The sequence below is a fragment of the Nesoenas mayeri genome, assembly GCF_963082525.1.
Source record: "Nesoenas mayeri genome assembly, chromosome: 2".
NCBI lineage: Eukaryota > Metazoa > Chordata > Aves > Columbiformes > Columbidae > Nesoenas > Nesoenas mayeri.
In genome coordinates, this window is record NC_137543.1 from 65593241 (window position 1) to 65615123 (window position 21883).

The 21883-nt window shown below is 40.1% G+C and overlaps 2 protein-coding genes across 2 annotated transcripts in view; one reads left to right on the plus strand and one right to left on the minus strand.

Moving 5' to 3' along the window:
* Positions 1–2687: 2687 nt before the first annotated feature.
* Positions 2688–7386, plus strand: ABITRAM (actin binding transcription modulator; the record flags this gene model as incomplete). Its single annotated transcript, XM_080340693.1, has 6 exons — positions 2688–2748; positions 2848–2905; positions 6127–6256; positions 6973–7049; positions 7120–7189; positions 7258–7386. The coding sequence occupies 6 exons, from the start codon at positions 2688–2690 to the stop codon at positions 7384–7386; spliced, it is 525 nt and encodes a 174-aa protein (XP_080196819.1).
* Positions 7387–8615: 1229 nt separating this feature from the next.
* Positions 8616–21883, minus strand: part of CTNNAL1 (catenin alpha like 1) — a gene marked incomplete at its 3' end in the record, with an annotated part of 55642 nt that continues 42374 nt past the window's right edge. Inside the window, exons 10-19 of the mRNA XM_080339034.1 lie at positions 21652–21744; positions 21187–21337; positions 14812–14849; positions 12521–12571; positions 12268–12422; positions 11471–11519; positions 10668–10724; positions 10437–10556; positions 8865–8948; positions 8616–8777 (exon numbers count right to left, since the gene is read on the minus strand). Of these exons, the coding sequence (XP_080195160.1) occupies positions 8616–8777; positions 8865–8948; positions 10437–10556; positions 10668–10724; positions 11471–11519; positions 12268–12422; positions 12521–12571; positions 14812–14849; positions 21187–21337; positions 21652–21744 (960 nt within the window). The remainder of the gene's footprint in view (positions 8778–8864; positions 8949–10436; positions 10557–10667; positions 10725–11470; positions 11520–12267; positions 12423–12520; positions 12572–14811; positions 14850–21186; positions 21338–21651; positions 21745–21883) is intronic.

A 21883-nucleotide genomic window follows, 5' to 3' on the forward strand; every position in this document is an offset into this window, starting at 1 on the left:
CCTGAGACAAACATTCATTTACCACACCAGCTTCCTTAAGTAGAGTGTTGATTTACTTTGGGAAATGAGCAGAGTGGGAGAGCTGAGTACTTCTAGTTCTGTGTGACTGCACACAATAACCCTGTGCTTACACAGCAGTTACATTCCTTGCAACAACTAAAGCTGAGACATCCAAGATAGCAAAATTCCTTTGAAAACATATATAGGGAAGCAGCATGTTAAGGGTAATTGTAAGTATGTAGTTTGAGCTTATAGTTTTAATATTTTAACCACCCTGACAGTAACTGAAGGAAGGACAAGGATGAAAAAGACAATTGCAAAATGAATTCTGCATTTCCAGAAAAGGTGAATATTGGACAAATTTTATGTCATGAGTAACAGAATTAGGCATCTTAACTAGCTAGCTTTAAAAAACAAAAAACAGAAAGAAACCAATAGAACTTATTTCTGATTCAGTTGTTAAATTGGATCAGACAAGTTACAGTCTTGCATATGTTGGTCTGTCATAAAACAGAAGCTGAAACTACTGTATCACTTCAGAAATAGATGCTTGGAATGAATCAAAAGGTTAGGGGTGGGGTTTTTTACTGGTTGAGAAATGGGGATCACAGATGTCTCTGCAGCCAGTGGAATATTAGCTTCTCCTTCAGTCTTTCCTAAAGTGAACAAGATTGAGAGTTGATCGTCTTTCCCCAGTGATGAAATCCTGTTCCTTTCCTCCTTGGATGTCAGGGGTAGAAAGTGGCATGCTTCCTTCAGCTCTGCTGATGCATCCCAAGGGCAGCACTAAGCTGTGGTGGCATCTCACCAGCTTCCCTAGATCTCTACATGTATGAACCTTTATCTCTCTTTGCTTGATGAGCAATTGTTTGGAGAGAAGAACAGAATTCTCTTTTGGGAGCACTCACTTTCCTCTCCCTGACTTACTTTCTATCACTAGAAACTGCTCTGGTCCTGGGCTCCAATCTCTAACAAGAACACTGCCAAAATATTGGTGGGTGTGCTCTTTCCTTCCATGAAGCACTTTACATTTCATGTTGGTCTTATTCTGTACTATTGTGTTTTGATTAAGCCTCTGGACTTTTGTTAGAAGTTTTTGGCTAGTGGTTTCTCTTGGCCTACAACCTTGATAGCTGCTAGTTCAGCTGGACTTCTCTTGTCCGGGTGGTGGGTACGAAATAGGAAGCAGGCATGTAGCCTGGTGTTGCCCAAGAGGTTTTGAGATCAATGACTGAGTGATGGACATCTACAAGTTGCAGTCAGTGTTTCCAGTGGGTTCTTGGCTGGCTTTCAATGTAATCAACTGACATGAAAATATCTGCATATCAAAACACATTGCTAGTGTAAAAATTGATGAAAAAACTTGCCTTTAGAGCACGTGGGCAGAAGTGACTCGATCAGATGGCCATGTGCGTGTCCCACCCATTCAGTCTTCTTTAGTGTTTGATGGAAAGATGTCCATGATGGACAGCTGTCCAAACTAGTAATTGAGCAGACTATAGGCTGAAACCTGCTGTAGGTTTGTGCCAGCATAATGACAACCGTTTGTTTGTTTGTTATCTTTGTCAGCCTTATAAAGTAGAATCTGCATTTGTTGCAATGTACTTGAATCAGAAATACTCACGGGTTGGCAAACTGATGGGGCAGAGCCTCTGAGCAGCCCTTTATTTTTGTGCATATATTTTTCTGCAGCAGTTTGTGACGTGTCTGCCTGTTCCAGCTGAGACACTGAAGTATGTTTGGTTTGTGTATCCATCTGTACCTTAATTATGGCACAGACCTTAATTTTATATGCTGTTACAGCTGCCGTGCTGTGCCTGTGCTAGGGGCAGGTGAACAGAATAGGCAGACAATGCTGGACTCGAAGTTATTTTCTTTGTAACATGTTATTCTAATGTTTTTGACCTGTATTTTGAACAGAAAAAGGTGGTGTGTGAAGTTACTAATATGCAGCAAGAGTCAAACTCACCTGCGCAGGCTGTGGGGTTCAGGTGCTCTTTAGAGTGACGCCAAATTTGTTGTGGGAACCCAGCTGAGTGACGTTTAGTTAAAATACAATCAAGGCCAAAATGTAATTCACATGGGTTCTCCTGCTGCCTGAACCAAAATACCAACATAATTAAAGTTTCTGTGGAAAAAATGGGTCGTGCTGTTTGCTATGAGCAAGAAACAAAAATACATTTTTATGAAATGTGTTTGATTTTTTTTCTTTGGTGCATATAATGATCAGTGACAGCTCGTAGGCCTCTTGCTGTGTGCTGGAGAAAATAAACCACTGAAACAAATGCTGGGTTTTGAGCGTTTTCCTCACAGATGCGGTTATGGCCGTTACAGATTTAATTTACCTTCTCAGGAAAAAAGATAACAATCGAATACGTAAAATTATGTTTCCTTACAGGTAGTGAAAACGACTGGGTTGTGTTAGAATTGCTTCTCCACGCACTCGGGTCGCAGCGAGGAAAGGATTTTGTCCTAGAAACAGCTCCGGCGGGGCGGCGGCAGCGGGGCCCGGAGGGCGGGGGGGACAAGGGGCTGGGCCCGGGCAGCGCGGTGGCACGGTGCTTGAGGAGCCCCGGGGCCCGGCCCGGGCGGGGCAGGCGGCGCTGCCTCTGCCGGAACCACCGCCCCGCGGCTCCGAGCCCGCCCGTCATCGCGGCGCGCCGGGCGGCTGGGGCGGGGCGGGCGGCATGGCGGCGGCGGCGGGGCCGGGCGGTGCGGAGCGGTACTTTACGCGCTGGTACAAGCCAGGTACCGCCAGGCGGGCCGGGGCTGGTGCAGGGGGGTGGTGGTGGTGGTGGCGGCGGCCGCTGCAGCGGGTCGGTCACTGGTGTTTGTGCCCTGTTGCAGACGTGAAGGGGCGGCCGTGCGAGGATTTCTGCGTGCTGCAGCACTCCAACAGGCGAGTGTGGGGCTGTGGGGTTTGGGGGGCTCCGGGGACGGCCTCCGCTCCCTCCCGAGATCAGGTACCCGCGGTCAGCCCAGAGCCGCCGGACTCTGACCCTTGGGAAGCCCCCGGTTTCCTTCTGAAGGAGCCGCCGCTGCGTTCGGGCAGGACACGGTGGTGCCTGTATTGCTAATTATTAGGCTGTAATTTTAAGGAATTATAGAACTCATGGTTTATGAGAACATTAAGGTGGCAACCTTTAAAGATTAACCAACCTCACAACAATAGAATCTTTGTATAAGCAGGCCTTGTAACCAGAGAATCTTTGTACTTAGTAATCATACCCTATTCTTAAAATTGACGTAGCTTTACGACATTCCTTTAAAACTAGTAACTGAGAAGTAACTGAGAAACATGCAAATGTTACTTAGTATTGTTTAAACAGACCACTTGTGGTAGAATAGGCGTGGTTGTCAAGAACTGTAATGAATATGTGATTTTTCTGTAAATATAAGCCATGTATGACTAAGTGGTCGGTGGCGCACCTATGGAGGGACACCTCCAGTTCAGCCCGGGTGGTGATTAAGAAATACTGCTTTTAAAACCCTACAACGTGGTTTTAAGAGTCCCTTTAATTACTACTCCAGTAAGAACAGCGGAGCTTGAACTCTTCCCCTCCCTTCTGTATCCCCCCCCCCAGCATCCCTGCATCCTCTCCTGCTGAAAGGGCCCTTTAGAGTCATAGAATAATTTTGGTTGGAAGAGACCCTCAGGATCATCGAGTCCAACCATAACCTAACTCTAGCACTAAACCATGTCCCTGAGAACCTCATCTAAACGCCTTTTAAACCCCTCCAGGGATGGTGACTCCACCACTTCCCTGGGCAGCCTGTTCCAATGCCCGACAACCCCTTCCGTGAAAAAGTGTTTCCTAATATCAAATCTGAACCTCCCCTGGTGCAACTTGAGGCCATTTCCTCTTGTCCTATGACTTGCTACTTGGGAGAAGAGACCAACCCCCTCCATGCTATAACCTCCTTACATCAGCTCCTTTACATCATCTTCAGTAGCAGAAAAGCTTTTCTGTAATGGCATTGAGAAGTAGTGTGTTTAACTTGGTTTCTATGAAGTTAATTGGCTCAATTTGAACAAACGTGGCTTTTCTTATGTACAACTTAATTGCTTTCAATTGTCCTTTTCTGTACTACAGACAGTGAATGCAACATAGGAAATAAAATGTCATACACTGTTTCAACTTGGATGTAGCTGGATATCCAGTGATTTGGAATAAATCAGCCCTGTACCTGGTCTGGACTATAACAACACACCTGCCCCACTGCTACAGCCTGCTCTGGGTGCAGGGTGACTTGTGGCATCATGAGCCTTTTTGAGGTGTTTAGTCCCTGAGGGAAGAACAGAACTACCCTCTGCATAGAAATCAGCAGTGCCAATTGCTCGTGTTGAGGGAGGATGAGGCATTCATTGTTCCCAGGGAGTTCCTGCTCTGGTTCAGAATTCAGAGTTTGGAGTGATGGGAAGAGTGTGTTTGGCAGAGGGCAGAGCCATCACCTGGCTGCAGCCTTCAGAGCTGCAGCAGCTCCGTGCGATTCACTTTCTCATTCTTTGGGAACAGAAAGCTGAGTACCTGGGAATAACAAGTGTGACAGCAAGAAATGACACCTCATATTTGGGCTAAATACTAAATATGTAGCTATTGGTCTCAGTTGTCCAACATAAACAGCTTTCTGTTGACAACAGTTTAAATCCTGTTGATAAGGAGCAAAGGAAATAAAAATATAAACACTTGTTTAGATGTCTATGAAGATTATTTTGATGTTTAGAGTTCTGAAATATTAGGGCCCTTGGCTTCCACAGCAGTTTAGCCAAATGCTCTATGTACTATTTTACCATTGTTATGTATAGGGCTGTGGCTCAGTTTGGTATTTTGAAGCAGTGTAAAATTCTCTGTTGATTTTTCGGTTTGCCAGGTCTCGGCTCTATGGCAGCTGAAATAACATAATTTGTCACCTTCCCCTTAGAAAGAGGCTGGGGTCAGGAAGAGGTGGCTTTTCTGGTCCCTTTGAGCTGCTGGGCGTGCTGGATGCACATTCCTCAGGATCCAGCTCCCTCTTGCGGGAGCTGCGCAGTGAGAACTTGCCAAGAGATGGGACAGTGAAAAGAGACAGATGCAGCATCCGCAGGGAAAGCTCTGCTTCTGTGCCGTGGTTACTATTAATTCTGTTTTTAAACTCTTCTTAAACAGACTAGCTTCATCTCGACTCAGTTATTGGCAAGTTCTGAGCTCTCCATGCTTGTGCATTAAGCATGGTTCTAACCCAGGCATGAAGGTAGGCCTAGCCTCCAGTTTTGTGACAGGAAATAAATACCCTTTAGAAAAATATAAAATGCAAGCAGCAGGGTAACTGAAGCCCAGAACACCGAGGAATTAATCTGCTGTAACTAATCACCACTACAAGTCCTTAGCCCTTCTGAGAAATATTGCCTTGTGTTAAATTTTCCTACAAAAGCATCTCATGCTTTGCTTTGTTAAGTGAATATCTACTTCAGCTATCAGAAAACTAGTGAACCAAGTAGACTCACATTGCATAAAACAGATAAAAGAGCTCTAGCTTATTTAAAAGCTGTGGTTCTGCTTAACTAAGACGTGTACTGCTTTTGATGGTCCAGCCTAGTATCTCAAAGCATCTTTTTTTGGGGAGTTGCTTTAGGTCAAAATGAAATTTTCATTCTGTCTGGTACCGCAGATGTCAATTAAGGTGCCCTGAAGAAAGCACGTCCAATTTGATCCAGTATCTGACATTTTTGTAAGCGGGAAATTACAGTTTGGCTCTGATCAACAGCCAACAGTTATCCTCTGGTCTTCTTCACTAGCTCAGGCAAATTGTGTTCCAGGTTACCGTACTCAGCCCCAGTGCTGTCACCCAGACCTGTCTGTCCTTCCTTCCTCCCTGGGCCTGAGAGATGCCCATCCTGTGACTCATGTTGAACTATCACCTTGACTTTGCTGCTGAGCTTTAGACTGAAGAAGTCTGTTCCTACAGAATGAGAGTAAAGAACAGCTTTCGCTACACTGCAAGTCTTGCTAGCATTTTAGACTAGGAGCCCAAGTCAAGTAGTCAGTATCAGTTTTAAATCCTACCAGTACAGGCAGAGGAGGTTTTAGAGCTGACTTGGAGCACATAAGAACCACTACAGCGTAGTAATTATGTTTCTTGTTGCAGAATCTGTGTCATCACCTTGGCGGAAGCCCATCCTCTTCTTCAAAATGGAAAAAAAATTACAAGCATAAATTACCAAATCAGCGCCAACTGTAGCAGACTCCAGAATAAAGTCTCTGGGAAGTCAAAAAGGGTATGGCTTTCTGATTTGCTTAGTTTTCATTTTCCTCTCTCACAGTGCCTACGACTTTCTGTCCTTTCTAGGACAGAAACTTACTGGTTTACCTTTGCATTTTATTTTAAAGCAGCCCCTCCCCAGTTGAATTTAGGCTTTTCTCAAGAGGTGCCTGTCTGACTGTCCCAGTCAGGCTCTTGCGGTGCTCCTGCAGCACCGGTGCTTCCCAATGTTGCTCAAATCAAGGCTAACAGTTGCTTTTACCCATATTTTTCATTGCATATAGAGAGACTTAAACATGCCTTTATAAATACAGTTTGTTTCCACCAAAATGCCGAGGATTTGGAGACTGCTGTTTTTGTCAAACAGACCTGGATAACAGATGGGCTAGTGCAGTGTGTTTCATGGGGGGGTTTTCAAAGGTGTAGTTTAACCTGGTGCTATGAAAGTCAACTGTGCTGGTTTTCTCTTCTCTGTGTTGATTGTAATCTGATTAAAGTACAAGAAACGTAATTACAACTAAATTTCTAAGTTATTTGTGTAGAGAACTTAGTTGTTGTATTACCTTCTATAGGGAAGCACAGCTATGTAACTTGCAATGACCTGTTCCTATCACACTTCCTGGCTTTGCTCTGAAGCTTACCAACTTCTTGTGTTGCTGATGGCAATACTTTTAAAAGCCCTGTGTAATTCAAAATGTGTATGTGTATATATATTTTCTTTTTCAAATGCAGGGAGCCCAGTTTTTAACAGAACTTGCCCCTCTGTGCAGGGTATCTTCATCAGATGGAGAGGAATATACCATTTATAGGTAAAGTTTTTCCCTTTTCCTTCTTACCTTGACATAGCAGCCCTTTTACTGAAACTTAACACTTTTGCAGTTGCATACGAGGGCGACTGATAGAAGTGAATGAAAACATTCTTAGCAATCCATCTATTTTGCAAGAAAAGGTGAGAAACTTTCTTACTTTTTATTTGCTAACTTTTATTTCACTACTAACTTCAGTCTTGCTTTTAAGCCATCAACCGAGGGATACATCGCAGTGGTTCTACCCAAATTTGAAGAAAGCAAGAGTGTAACTCAAGGACTTCTCACGCAGAAGGAATACGAGGAAGTTTTGTTGAAACGTCTTAATTCTTCTTCATGAAATTAATTATCCAGGTATATCTGTATTTGATACTAAATAAGCTACTTCTTTTGTACACTGTAACTTTCATGGTATTGAAAGGCCTAGTGCCTGTTTTTAAAAGAGGAACTTAAACAGTTGTTTCATACAAGAATAAACCAGTTCAAATAGTTTGCATATTAAAATTTGCCTTCTCTTTTCTATCAATTCTAGCACTGGAAGTTTTTAAATAAGTGCAGAATGACATGTTGGAGAGTATTTGTGTTCCACAGGCAGCTTTGCTTCTGTTTAGTGCAAGCAAAACACATACAGAAAAATCATATGATTCAGCTATCACTTACTTTAGCTAAACTAATACAATATGGAGTTTGACAAAGATAAAAGTGAAACAAGCCTATATACAAAGAGCAGATAAACTTGAAAATACGTATTTCACACCAGGTTATATTTTCATAGCATCCTGAAGTTAAGTAATGCCCTTTGTACAGAAGTTTGTCACAACTGGTATCTATTTTCCTACATTTTAAATGGTATAACATAAAGACTATATAATACTTCAGTGGTTCTACATGCAATTAAATTCTGCTCTGTAAGTTTTAATAAAAAAGGAAGCAACAGCTGCCATCTACAAATAAAGATAATAATAAAAAAAGAAGGTTTTGAGTCAAGAGTATTAATCCCTTAGAAATACACTTTTGGAAATAGGAATAATCTTAACAAGATTAAAATTCAGTGGTGCAGCTGCTGAAAGAGTTGTTTTTCCCCTAGAACTACTTCATTGCAGGTACAACTCGTAATTAAGAGAACATTTCAGTGCTTTTGGCCACAGCCTTTCAGACTCTATTCCTGATTCTGCTTTATCGAATACATAGACTGAAATAGGCCAGAGATGAGTTTACAGACTTCAACAGTAGTGTTACAAATAGCATATGCAGCACAAGGTCCTTTATATAAAATGTCTATTAGCAGCATCTTTGGGTTGAAACATCTATTAAGACATTCATAAGCATTAATTACAAAAACCAGTATCAATAGTGAGCATAAGAAAGGCATTCACATTATAAAAATACATCAAGATTAGACTAGTTGGTGTTGTAATTGCTAAGTAATGGGACATCTATTAGATGCGACAAAGGTCAACAGTTTTAATTCAAATTAACCTGGTTTGACTTTCCACAAATGAAAGCAATACTGAGGATTCACCAAGTGTTATTTTCAAAGGGGAGTTCCTGTGTTTTTAAGTGCTGTAATTACTTGCTCTCTAAAAACGTCATGTTTGTTACATGATGTTCTAAAGACTTGATGCCAAATGTCTCAGTTCTCCTTTCTGCAGTATGTGCATTTGTACCAGTTCGTATTCTGTCTTCTCTCCATGGGGGAGCAGGTTTAAGGCAGCCGTTTCCTGCTTTATTCTGTATAGAAAAAAACCAAAGATTTCTTGAAAACAAACACAAACCCCAAAAAGCCTTTAAAATACTGCAGATGAACCAAGTGCTCACCTTTCTCAGTAATTTACAGCAAAGTGGAAGAAGCTGGCATAACAGAGTCATCACATTCCTCGTTTTCAGAATGCATGCATCAACCTAAACAAGACAATTAGAGTAAGACCACTAATTACTTTTATTAGGAAATTGCTTAATTCATGAGATGAGTATCTGTTTCAAGCTTGAATATGTAATATTCTTCCTTCATAAATCTCTTCTAATCAAAACATTTTTGCTTAGCTTTTTTGAATTTCTCTATATTCTATGTGAACAGCAGCAGCATCACTTCTGTTACCCAAGATTGAGTTAGAAGGGAATGACACACATGCCAGGAGAAGGAACTGATACTAATATAATATTAAAAGGTAACAGAAGTGTCTTGGGAAGGAGCTCTTACTGAGTATGATTCTTCAGGGTTTTCTTTTTGTTTTATGTCCTGTCAGCATGATTTCAAAAGCCATGCATTCTGTAAGCTTTACCTCGATATAAGTTACACTAAAGTTACCTACATCTTAAAAGCATTTGAGTTTATACGTCAAGTGTAACGCTCAGCACAGGTCACAAGCCAGGGTCCTGAAGAACCCTCGATAGTCTGTTGCCACGATGTAGTGATACATCACCCCGTATAAACATTTAGTATTCCCATTTAGTTTAGCTGGAGAGTGTCAAAACAAACCCAGCAGTAGCCCTGAGGTGCTCAGTTTGGTTTGGAGTGGCTTGGATGCTCCAGCCAGTTTCAGTCTCTGATGTAAAACTGAAATATCTTTTCTGTAGCTCACTGGAAGCAAACATCCAGGTGCACAGAAACGGTCTTGCTGACATTCAGCATATTGCTCATCAGGGATACTTATTATTCCTCAATAAGGTTTGCAGATCTACATATTGTGGTAACAATGCCAGAACTTTTATGGGAGCTCTGTGGATATTTAGTTGTAACAAATATGGACAATATCAGAATAACTCTGGGCAGTCTGATATAGACTCTCTACCCACTGAGAAGCAAGCATGTGTTTCAGTAATGGAGTCTTTGGGGTTTGGAACTTGTTATGTTTATGTTAAGCACGAATAAGAACAGAATAATAATAACTATTACAGTGGTGGAAATACAAATTAACTTCATTAGTATTTTGATCACTGAGGTCCTTTCTCAATGAGGTACAATTAATTACAGTTCATATTTCTCTGAATGAAGATCCTGAGACAAGAGAGTGTGGTAACTGGCTTGGATTACAGCTACCAGGGATGTCCCAATAGACAAAACCTTTTCAGCAAGAGGAACAGCTCTTACTGTTCTTCCTCTACACTTTGCACATCAGCTTCTCAAAACATGTTAAGTGCAGAATAGAACTTCGAGTTGAAGTAAATTCCTCTTCTACAACAGCAACAATGACATATTGGATAGCAAAAAAATGTTTGCACAACAGCATAGAAGTTTGAACTTATTGATTTTTATGGTCCTCTGTCAATCCAAGAAGTTCAGCTGTCATGATCTGTTTCATATTTTACCAGGAGCATAAATTAGTAAGTTACTATATTTCAAAACAAGTTAGGTCTTCTTTTCAGGAATACATAGATTTTCTACCTTACCTTTGTAAATGTAGCACTTTTACCCTGAACAGAAGCTTTAGCTGTTATCTGGAGCTGCTTGCACATAGCCATCAGCTTTTCAGCCTCCAACAGAAGCAAAGGTTTGTCATCATTGTGCACCTGAAACGTGTTTCCAGAAGACAAAACCACTCTGTGTTAAGACTCCAATATTAAGTCAATGGAGGAGATAACAAAACCAGCTTTTAAGCTGTTTTAGAGGTTGTACATCACCTGGTCAGAAAAGGCCTGAAGAGCTGCAGCAAGCTTTGTGCCCTCTGTAGCAAAAATCTGGAAGGGGGAGAAAGCATGTAAGAAAATGAACTACAATGGAAGATAAGGCTCTTTCTCCTTGTTGTTTTAATAAATAGTGTGCTATGAAATAAAAAGGTGGCATGAAATACTTGTGATAGTCGTATATAATTATAATTAAAAAGTCAGCAGTTTGCAGTGACTTCTGAAACAAATTGTCTTTCTCCCAGCTAAGCCAACTTTAAAGGCTTTCTGTTTACATGTTAAAAAAATGACTTCTAATTAGTTTTTGCACTGTAGCAGCTCACAGGAGTTTTGTGGGTAGATGACACCTGCCACATTTGTTTATTGTCCTGACAAAGATAACCGGTCTTCTGTTGACCACAGGCATCTGTCTGGGAAATATCACCCCACATTCCTTCCTCTGGCCTCTTGTCTTTTGTTTGTATTATTCAAATTCTTACATCTTCTTTCTTTCCCATGAAAATACAGCAGCTCAGACTAGGATGGAGTCTCCATTAACACTCTCACGGACTAAGTGACACAAGGAATACTACTAATGCACTCAAGTCCACTGTAGTTGCCATAACGCCACTTTGCCATTCCCAGCTACTGCTAGAACACTGAAATGTTATTTTTCAGGAAGTACATATCAGAGTTAGGCTGCTTCAAAACTACAGCTGCCAGTCAGCTCATGGTACACTGTACTTATGTGTAAGGAATCGGAGAGTTAAGTTCCAATTCGTTCTTCACTCAGAATTCCTATTTTGTTCAAAATGCGTTACCTCTGCTTGATGAAATAAATCTTGAGTAGTTTTCAGAAGTCCTTCTCCTCTGTGGGGAATAATGAAAACAGAGTGTATGCCACATATAGACTGTAGATTATTTTGCCTGCTGCTTGCACTACTTCCAGTACCTCTCTTTCTCTCACCCCCATTCACACCACTGAACTGTAAAATATCACTCTTTTAGAAGATACTATGAGCAACAATAATTTACTACAGGAACTACATTTCAGAATATTATATAAACACCTCAGTGGCTAGGGCAGCACTGAGAAATCAGGAACGGTTCAGTTCTCATCAGCTGAGCCAGGACAGAAATCAGTATCTCTGGCATTCTGACTATTATTGGAGTACTAGGGAAGAAAAATCTCAACTCGTATACAAAATCCCCTAAATTATTCAAATAAGAGAGCTGACATTACACTGGCAAGTTTCAGAAGAACACCCAAGAGTACAGCAAATATCAGCAATTCTAATCCACAGTTTTATACCTGTGCTTTAATTCCCTTAATTTTTAAAGTATTTATGAACACACTTAAAATGTTTTCTGTACTCCAGAGACATTTAAATAGCTGTTCTGCAACAAAACATATGTTTAGCACTTAAAACCCCCTAATTTTATTGCTAAACAGTTTAGAAATTTAACATATTTTATAAAGTGTAACGATAGAAATTAAAGTTCCTTTCTGAATGTGTCCCAATCATTATACTCTGCAAATTAAATAGTCTTTCTTATTTCTTACAAACACTGTTAGTGCTGTTCTCCCCACCTAAACATGCTGCTACAGTGTAATTACCTGGTAAATAAATACATGGAGTAGGCCATACTTGACATGCCTTGTCCATGTTGCACGATCTCATTCTCTTGATCCTCCCATTTCTCTGTCTCAGAATCCACATCAGATGTGAGGAGATGCAATTCTAATCCAAGTTTTGCAATTTTTGCCTGTTCCTTTAAATGGTAACCATATTTATGGCACTTGAAAATACATTGTTCAGACAAGAGATAAAAGAAGAATAAAAAAAACTACTAAAATTATGACATCTTACCTCAGTGTCTAGTTTGACCGGCTTTAATGCTTTCAGATTTGCATTATGCTTCTGTTTCAAACAAAAAATAATATTTTTTAAATAAAAGGAATTGGCAATAATTTTACTAACAAATCATAAGAGGTGGCTGTATACTCAGATGTAGACTTTGCAGGAGAATTCCAGTGGTTCAGACAAACTTCTCAGTAGAAGCTGAGAATCTGTTCTGAGCTGCCTGTCCTGCAATGGCACGTGCCAAGAGGGTCTGTACCTACAGACACGCTGAAGTTTCATGGAAAAAACCTTCCACAGTTCTCAGACTCCACCTCCCCATGCAGTACCATTTCTTCCCCTTACCCTCTAAATCCTCAATAATGCTTATGACTAAATAAGCCATCTTAGTCAATTACTACTGCACTGACTTTTCCATCAAAGCTAATGCTGATGTAAGAGGCACTTGGAAGTTCATTTAGCTAGCAGCAAATTGATCTAGGGTATAACCCACGTAAATGCTGGTGTGATGATGTAGCAGATTATTCTGTCTAATTTTGCTGAAGTAGCTGGCAACAAATACTGCATTTCTTTCTTGCAACATCATGACCTATCCAAAATACCAGTCTGGCAGCAAGTCAGATCTTGGCTCAGATTAAACAATAATTCCTGTGTGATCTGCTCTGGGTGAGCCTGCTTTTAGCAGGTGGGTTGGACTAGATGATCTCCAGAGGTCCCTTCCAACCCGAACCATTCTGTGATTCTGTAATAATTAGTGGTACCGATGCGAGCGGGGTACCTGGTAAGGCACAGCTTGCCAGCTGCACAACACTCACAGTAACACGTGATTTGTTTCAAATCAATTTGCATGCAGACAGCAGCAGTTCTTGCCTTTAACTTCATGTGCTGGTGCTGTCACTTGTGCGACAGCAGCAAAACCCAACAGACTGGGGAACCACCGGCCACTTTCACAAACTGCGCTGGAGCGCAGGGGAAGGGGAAGTACTAAGTTGGTGCCGTAACTTTGGGAGGTGGGAGCCACTGGAGGAGGCTGGATGATAATAACAGTGCAGGACTGAGATCCCCGCCTGAGAATCTGAAATGAGCTGTTATTCTTTAGTGGGAGTACTTGGGCAATTTAAGCTCAGTAGTGCCCATGGGGGGGAAAGAAACGCTGTTCATTGTGAACAGCAGCGGAAATAACCTCCAGGCACAGTCTCCATCTCTCACTTCAAGAGTCTGAGCAAAAATGAAGTGCTACTATTGAAGCTACTTTTGGCTGAAGTCCAGAAGCTATGTAGCTTAGTCAAACAAGTGAGGGAAAAAACTCTATCAAAAGTTACTGAAACGATCTATTTTCCAGCTGCAGTATTTAGGTCCATAACCATGAAATTCACCCATGCTCACCCAGCCTAACATTATAAGCCATTTAAATCTGCAGATTTGATTTATAATGTATAACATTTTCTCTTTTCCTTTTCATTAAGGGTCAGAAGTAATACACTGTTTGAAGTTGCAGAATTGCATAACAGCAGACATGGAGACACGTGATCATTTGATACCCAAACTCCTCAGTGCTACAGGTTAAGGAAAAAGTGAGGAGAGAAAGAGACATGCTGGAGTTCACTGTGCCTTCTGAGATCATTCTTTCCCTTCTTCCTACCCATGAGAACATTCAGCATGTAGCAAGTGAATCAAATGACACTTACATGATACCAACAGGGTTTAGGAGGTTTCCTAATGTACAGATGCTCTCAGAAACAATATAGTACCAATTATAATCAGCTAAGGATATTAATTGCCTCACAACTAAACCTGGACATTTGGTGCAGCTTTTTTCTCTGCATTAAAAACAAAGAAGGAAAAAATAACCAGTTACTTAAGACCCTACAATAGGCTCAAACGTGTCCATTTGTTCCAAGTAGGTAAACTTGGGCAACAACATTAAAAAATCAGATTATGAAGACGTACTTTAATTATATTGCAACGTATTCTTACTGTTTTAATAGTAACAATGCATTTTTTATTATATAGCATGACAGTCCAGTACATGGTAAAAAAAGGTCATGTTAATGTACAGGAATTAAAGCTCATGTACAATCAAAGCGATTAGAGCATATTACGTAACTAGTTACTCTAGTTTTCCATATGTTTGTTATTCACTTAATAAATTGACAGAGCTTGATATTTTCTGTCAGCTGTCCAGTCAGGATGCGCGTTACCAAGATATTGTTATGTCCCCATCAATGTCCAATGTGGAAAGAAGTCACTTAGTTAACAGCAGATATAAAGTAAATAAAACAATCCCAAAAGTAACTTACCCCTGGTCTGGGCAGTGACAGGTAGACACGCTTCTCTCCTATGAAGAACACACACATTTACACCAAACATTTGTATGCAGATTTTAATCAATGGAATCACATGCCTTATTTCATCCTTCCTTAAGTTGCAATAATATAAAAACTAATTGCTTACCTGTAATTCCTCCTCTCTGAATATTGCAGAGGGTTGCTTCTCTGTCTCGTGCTTCCATAGAGAGACGAGACAAGCCAAGAATTCTGTACTGTTCAGATTTTAGCAGCTGACGCTAAAGAACGCTCCTCTGAACAGTTTCCCTCAGTAAGATTTCTAGTTCCCCGCATGCAACCCACGAACAAGTAAAGGAATTCTCTTCAGTGACTGAGCAGCTATCGCTACATGCGTTCATTTTTTTGCAAAGTATAGAACATACAATGGCAGTTCCGCCTAAGGCTTTTCTTGGCATAGGTTGCACAGCATAAAATTTGGGGTTGGCAACACCACTAGTGAGCAATATTTGAGTAGGTTTTTCTAAGTAATACCACTACAACCCTCATGTTGCACTATACTGTACGTATCCCATGTGCACTGTATTTTATAAAGTTCTATAGCATCTTACACACTTACTGAATTATTTCTTATATCCCCAGGAGCCTCAGATATTCCAAGTCTGAGCAAAACAAATGGAGAAAAAACAATAATCCTTTTAGGTGTTAGACTAAAAGTGGGTAAGAAGAGTTTATTGGAAAGAGGAAACAGTGCCTGGTCTAATAACCCAGGATGAGAGCTGCAGCTACCAAAAGACTTAATTATCTATGAAGACTTGCATTTATGATAATCGATTCAGGAGAGGAAAGATTCATGATTTTTCAAAAATATGCTCTTTATCTCCTGACACCACAGAAAGATCATGAGTTCCATGTCTAGGCAACTTACTCCCAAAAAGCAAATTTCATTAAGTTCACAAGCATCCCTGAATCCTCTTGGTATGTATGAAAAATGGAATTATTCCTTTCTAATATAATTTCTTCCTTCCCCTACCCAGTTTTGTGGAAGATGAAATGAGCTATCAAGGGCACAAGCTGCTTAACTATTTTTTTCAGAATGCAGAGCTATTCAGATTCTAATTGCCCAAATATGCATCCAAGCAATACTTCTCACTAAAGACTGAAATAAATTATGAGAAGTGATTTACAACATCCTATGAATCAAAACATCAGCTAAAGGGCATGTAAGAAAGCATGTAAGATGCACCAAGAACAAAAGCTAACTTGTAAGTTTAAAACGCTATGGTATAAAAGATCTCCTTCGTGCTATGTAAAAACCTGTTGTACTATGTTTAAAAGGCAAAAAAAAAGTTCAAACTCAGAAAGCTTTGACATAACAAATGGAATACAAATGCATACGGAGAGGATGTGCTACTCACACACTACAAGGTGAGCACTCACAGTTATAGAAACCAAATGGAAAGAGGTAGTAAACAGAAATAAGAAGAAAAAAATATGTATTTTTTTCTCTTCAAGCAATTCTCATTATTTGGCTTTGCAAGGCTTCGTTGCTCACTATATTCAGGAAGAGGAAGGATCTCACTATTTGTTTATTGGAACATTAAAAAAACCCAACAAAACAAAAGAAACACACACACACAAAAAACCCCACCTCACTGGACCACTGACGCCAGACCTTTCAAAAGTGCAGGTCAACTCAGGCCAGAGATAATCCTACTTCATCAGAAAATATTTAATTACATTGGTATAACCACAGAATTTCTATTTGATTCCATTAACAGAATACGCATATATATTTTTTCAGGCATTTAATTTCCTTAGTTTGTAAGTCAGATTTTTGCCATAATAGCAAAAGACTTTTTGACATATTATGATGTTCTTTTTATTTATTCCAGTCTGCCTTTTTTTCCTAATGTGTTTGCTCTAACATGCTTTTCCATTTTTATTTTTTAAATTGAAAATTAATTTTTATTATTTCATCCTCTTTGTCTTCCAGTTTTCCACTTTCTAGTAGTTCCACCCACATTTTTCCTTCCAAAATGTCTCTTACTTCAACTTCTAAAGCCTGTTTTTTATCTCTGTCCTTATCTGAGACTAGGACAGCTGCATCCCTGCTTCACCCTTCTTTCTAGAACTTTAATCTCTAATTCTGAAATTCTGATCTGTTTCCCCGTTCATCAACTATGTCCCTTCCAAATCCTCATAGTCATTTAACTCCTCTCAAGGCAAGGGGACAAAACAGAAGAAGAGGAGAGAAAAGGTCATAAATCATTCTAATATTTCTGATCAAAATACAAGGGAGCAAACAGAGGACTATTCACGTTCTTCCCAAACATGTTAAAAACAAAAAGTTCGAAGGAAAAAAAAGAGATTGTCTAACTCCTGACAGATTGGATCAATGAAAAGTACGTTCATTAGGTGATCATCTCAAAGTGCAAGAGCCTCCGAGTTAAGTATCACTCTTAAACTAGTCCTTTTCAGCTCCCTGCAGTCCGTGGAGAGCACAGAATCATAGAATGTCCTGAGTTGGAAGGGACCCACAAGGGTCATGGAGTCCAGCTCCTGTCCCTGCATATGACAACCCCACAGTTCACACCATGTGTCTGAGGGTGTTGTCCAGTCTCTTCTTGAACACTGTCAGGCTTGGGGCCGTGACACCTCCCTGGGGAGCCTGTTCCAGTGCTCCACCACCCTCTGGGGGAAGAACCTTTTCCTCATGTCCAACCTGAACCTCCCCTGGCACATCTTCCTGACATTCCCATGGGTTCTGTCACTGGTCACCAGAGAGAAGAGCTCAGCGCCTGCCCCTCCTCCTCCTCTTGTGAGGAAGATGAAGCCACCATGAGGTCTCCTCCAGGCTGAACAAACCAAGTGACTTTAGCTGCTTCTTGTATAGCTTCCCCTCCAAACCCTTCACCACATTCATAGCCCTCTTCTGGTCACTCTCCAGTAGATTTATATCCTTTTTATCCTGTGGCACCAGAGCTGCTCACAGTGCTCCAGGTGAGGCCGCATCAGTGCAGAGCAGAGCGGGACAATCACTCCCAGCAGCTGCCGCACATCTCCCAGCTGAGAGGATCCCGGCGCTCTCCTCAGCCCAGACCAGCCACCCAACATTTCAAAGCCCAGCATGATGCAGAATGGACCTCCTCACTGTTGGATTAAATAGTGGTTTAGCATTAAGCAAAATAAGTCCAGCTCTCCCTCACTGTACAGTTCTGCGCAACACAGAGACATTTTCAAAATACACATGAGGGTTATGTGCTCTGGTGTGCTCACCAACCTCCCCCAGCCCCACGGATGTGTGAATGCCCCTCCCCAAGACAAGCCCATTTCCATTTGGGCATTTGGTGCGATTACATTAAAATTGAGTAAAATATTGCTTCATTTCCAAGCCAAATTTGGCTTTCTACCCAAGCAAGTTTTTAACCTCTGTGTGATAAACATCTAATTTGTTGATATAAAAGAAACACTGGATAAGGAGTTATGCAATTGCTCATAAAAAATAATAAGTATGAACAATATGAAGGTAGCATAATCAGAAAAATGCCTATTTTATTAGATGTGTCCAGCACATTTAGTCACCATTCAAGTTTTACCTCTTAAACTGTATTCTGAACTCTTTAACAAAGCCAAACATTTAAATTAGTAGTACAAAAATACAAGCTTTTAAACTGAGGGGAAAAAAAATATACCTTCTTACTGTAATTCAATCTTTTGTTACACACAATCACAATTCTACTAAGAATAAAGCACTTGTTACATTTTAGTCCGTAAAATAAAGACACTTTTACCAACCTTAAGACAAGTATCATGAGTTACGAGCAGAATAAAATCTTATAAAATATTGTGAAACTTCTTTATGTTTGGAGGCAAAAGTTTTGTGAGTGCCACTCATAATCTCTTCACAAGCAAATATTTTTATTTATTTATTGGGTCATTAGTAGTGTTTTCTAGGAGAAAAAATGTTGAAATTGGCAAGGTAACTTTAGGGTATTTTCTGGAAGCAAAAAGGTGGGGGTATCTGTATGAGATTTTTTTTCCCCTTTTTTTTGACAAAGGTCCCTCTAAAGTCCAACAAGAGAAAACAAGCAAACAAGAAAAAAGATTAGCCCACAATACAAAGGAATACTTTATAGAAGATGGGTGGATATAAGAGACCAAATTATTTCTAAGGAGATCACTGACAGTTAACATGAAATAATCCACACTCAGAGAGAAATCCCTTACTCAGTTGGGCCACGAGACAAGGAAAATGGAGACCTGATTCCCTTGGCAATACAAGACCTAATGCACCCAAGGCCATATGAAGAATACAAGCCACGATGACTGTCTTAACAATAGCGGTATGAGAACACTTTGTGCTGAAGGAAAGGCTGAGGAAACAAGAGACACTGACAAGAACAGATTCATCTGGCTGTGCCAAACCAGAGCAGATGTCCCTGCTGCCCCCAGGCCCACACATGCCACAGCCTCCAACATGCTCAGCAACACCGACCCTTTCTCTCCTCTCCTCTCCTTCAAGCAATGACATTGGGTTGCCTTGGGAAACGGTGCTTTGAAGAAACTGGAAAGCACCACTCGTGGAAAATGTCTGTTATCTGCTGCCACAGGCCACAAGAGAAAGTTACTGAGGACAGGAGAGACTGGGAATCTGTCGCAATGCTTCAAAAACTATTTGTTTGGAGAGTCAAGTATATGCTTTGCTGTGGCTGCATGATTCTCATCCTATTATTTTTAAATCTAGGAATATATACATGTATACACACACATATATAAATATATATAAAGTTTACCATTCAACCCTGCTAGACCACTGTATGAATATGACAAAAACCAGATAACTGCATGATCAGCCCTGTCAGTGCTAGAGTAATACCATATTTTAACTTGCATTATACAAAATTTAATGCTATGTTTTGAGAAAGTCAGTATATCCTTGGCTCCCAAAACAAACAAAAAGCCCACTGAAAGTTAAAGAGTCCCAGAAACAGATCTCTGATTGCTAGACATCTTTATATGGCATTCCAGAGCAAGGTGGAAGAACAAGTAGGATAGCAACCAGGTATTTCTCAAACGCCTCAAATTCCCAATAACCGGCACTACACGCAATTACTGTAAGCCCACTCGGAATTTCAAGATATGTTTTCTTTTTATAAGTCTTCAGGCTCAGACACACATTCATCTAGCAACCAGCAGCAACCATTTGAGATTTTACTGCCCTGTGGTTGGTTGTTTACGGCCCTCACAACAAAGCTGGCAGAAAAGAACTGCTTCCACAAAAACCTGATCAAGTACAGAAAATCAAACTGACAAAATAAACTCTAAAAAGGAAAAAAGGTCTCATGTTAATAGCAAGATGAAATGTTATATCACTGATAAAGTGTCATCTAACCTGAATAAGGATTTACATTTTCTGTATCTTAGATACAAAATAAATGAAGTCCCTGTATTCAACTAAATCTAAACTTTTAAACCTGAGTGATTTTCTTAAGAATACAAGACATTCAGCATTATTGTATATTACATTCTAGCTGTATGCAATTATACCTTAAAGACTGAAACAAACATGTAGCCACAAGAAGTATGACAGGCTACACTAAAGACATCATCTGAAATTAGATAATTAGATAAAAACAAAATGGCTTCCATTTTTAAGGTAAATTACCCTAGACTAAAAGTAAACACAGATTATTTTTTTTCCTTAAGATTCCAAGGTTTTCTTCTACATGTTGTACAAATACCAATAAACTTACCAACCAGAGAAAATATCCCAAGATTGTGCAGAGTCGTCAGAGATTCCATCCAGAAGAAAGGACAGCAGTTTAAAAATCAAATAACTACATTCACTACATTATGAAGTGAACACAAGGCAAGCTGACAGTATAGAATATATGCATATATATTTTTCCAGAAATACAGGAAATTAATTAAACATGTCACACAATTGAAGTTATATCTTGATTGTCATGAACTGTTATGTCTGAGAAAAACCAAAAGGTGGGATGAAAGCCCTACAGTCCTAATATTTGGACACTGCTGGCAAAGAGCTGTGTCAAATACTTTTGTGTCCTTTGAACAGTTCTATTTGGAACTAACTAACTGGAACTAATCACAGTGCAGAAAGTTGAACACACTTAATTTTACACCAATCAGGCCTTTAAATTTTTTGACTGTTTTTCTTTGAAAAAAATCCAATAAACACCCTAATTTGACATCTATACAAAACCAATATATTTGTGGATTGCCACCGAGATTCCACATTGCCATACAGGATGTGGAACTGTTTACTGCACTCTTTAGGAAACAGTATTTCCTAAATCACACTCAAAATCCTTAGACTACATGTTTTGAAAACTACATTTTTCTATTTGTACACAGCATTCTTACCTCTTCTTCCTTCAAACACATCATTGATTTCTCTCAACAACACAGACATGTCACTCAATTGAGACTCCCAGGCTTCACAGAACACCTCAAGATTTTCTTTTGCAATCTTGCTAGACGGATGTAATGCCAGTGTTTCCGCAGCAGAAATTATCTGGACAGAGAACAAAAAATTCGCTATTGGAAACCCTGGTAAAAAGTGTTGCATGTGAATTCATAAATGCCTTCACAGGCAAAATATGAAATTAAACTGCTACTATTATGTCTTTGTAGCGTATTATATTTGCCTGACATGTGCAGGCTTGATGGTTCCCCTTGTGCATTCTTTCAGTTATCGCCCAACATTAAAGTGTAACTCTTTCTTAGAACTGCTTTGAATAGTTCAACGTTAGGTCTCCAAAAAATTCATACAAGTAATTTTTATTTATTCATCTCCAGTAAAAGTGGCCAGATAAAAGTGAAGCATACCTGTGGGCCAGTGACCTGGAAGGTATCTTCTGCATGTATGCAAGTAATCTCGAGGGGCTCAGTTCCAGAAACATGCCTCAACAAGCGACACATCTAAATATTTGTATAAATTTAAAGAGGAAAGAATGGTAAAAAATATGCTTTTGTTATTAGTGAGAAAAGGTGCACATGCACAAATACACACACACACAGTTACTGACAGACCTTTCAGAAACTTATCGGGGACTGCACA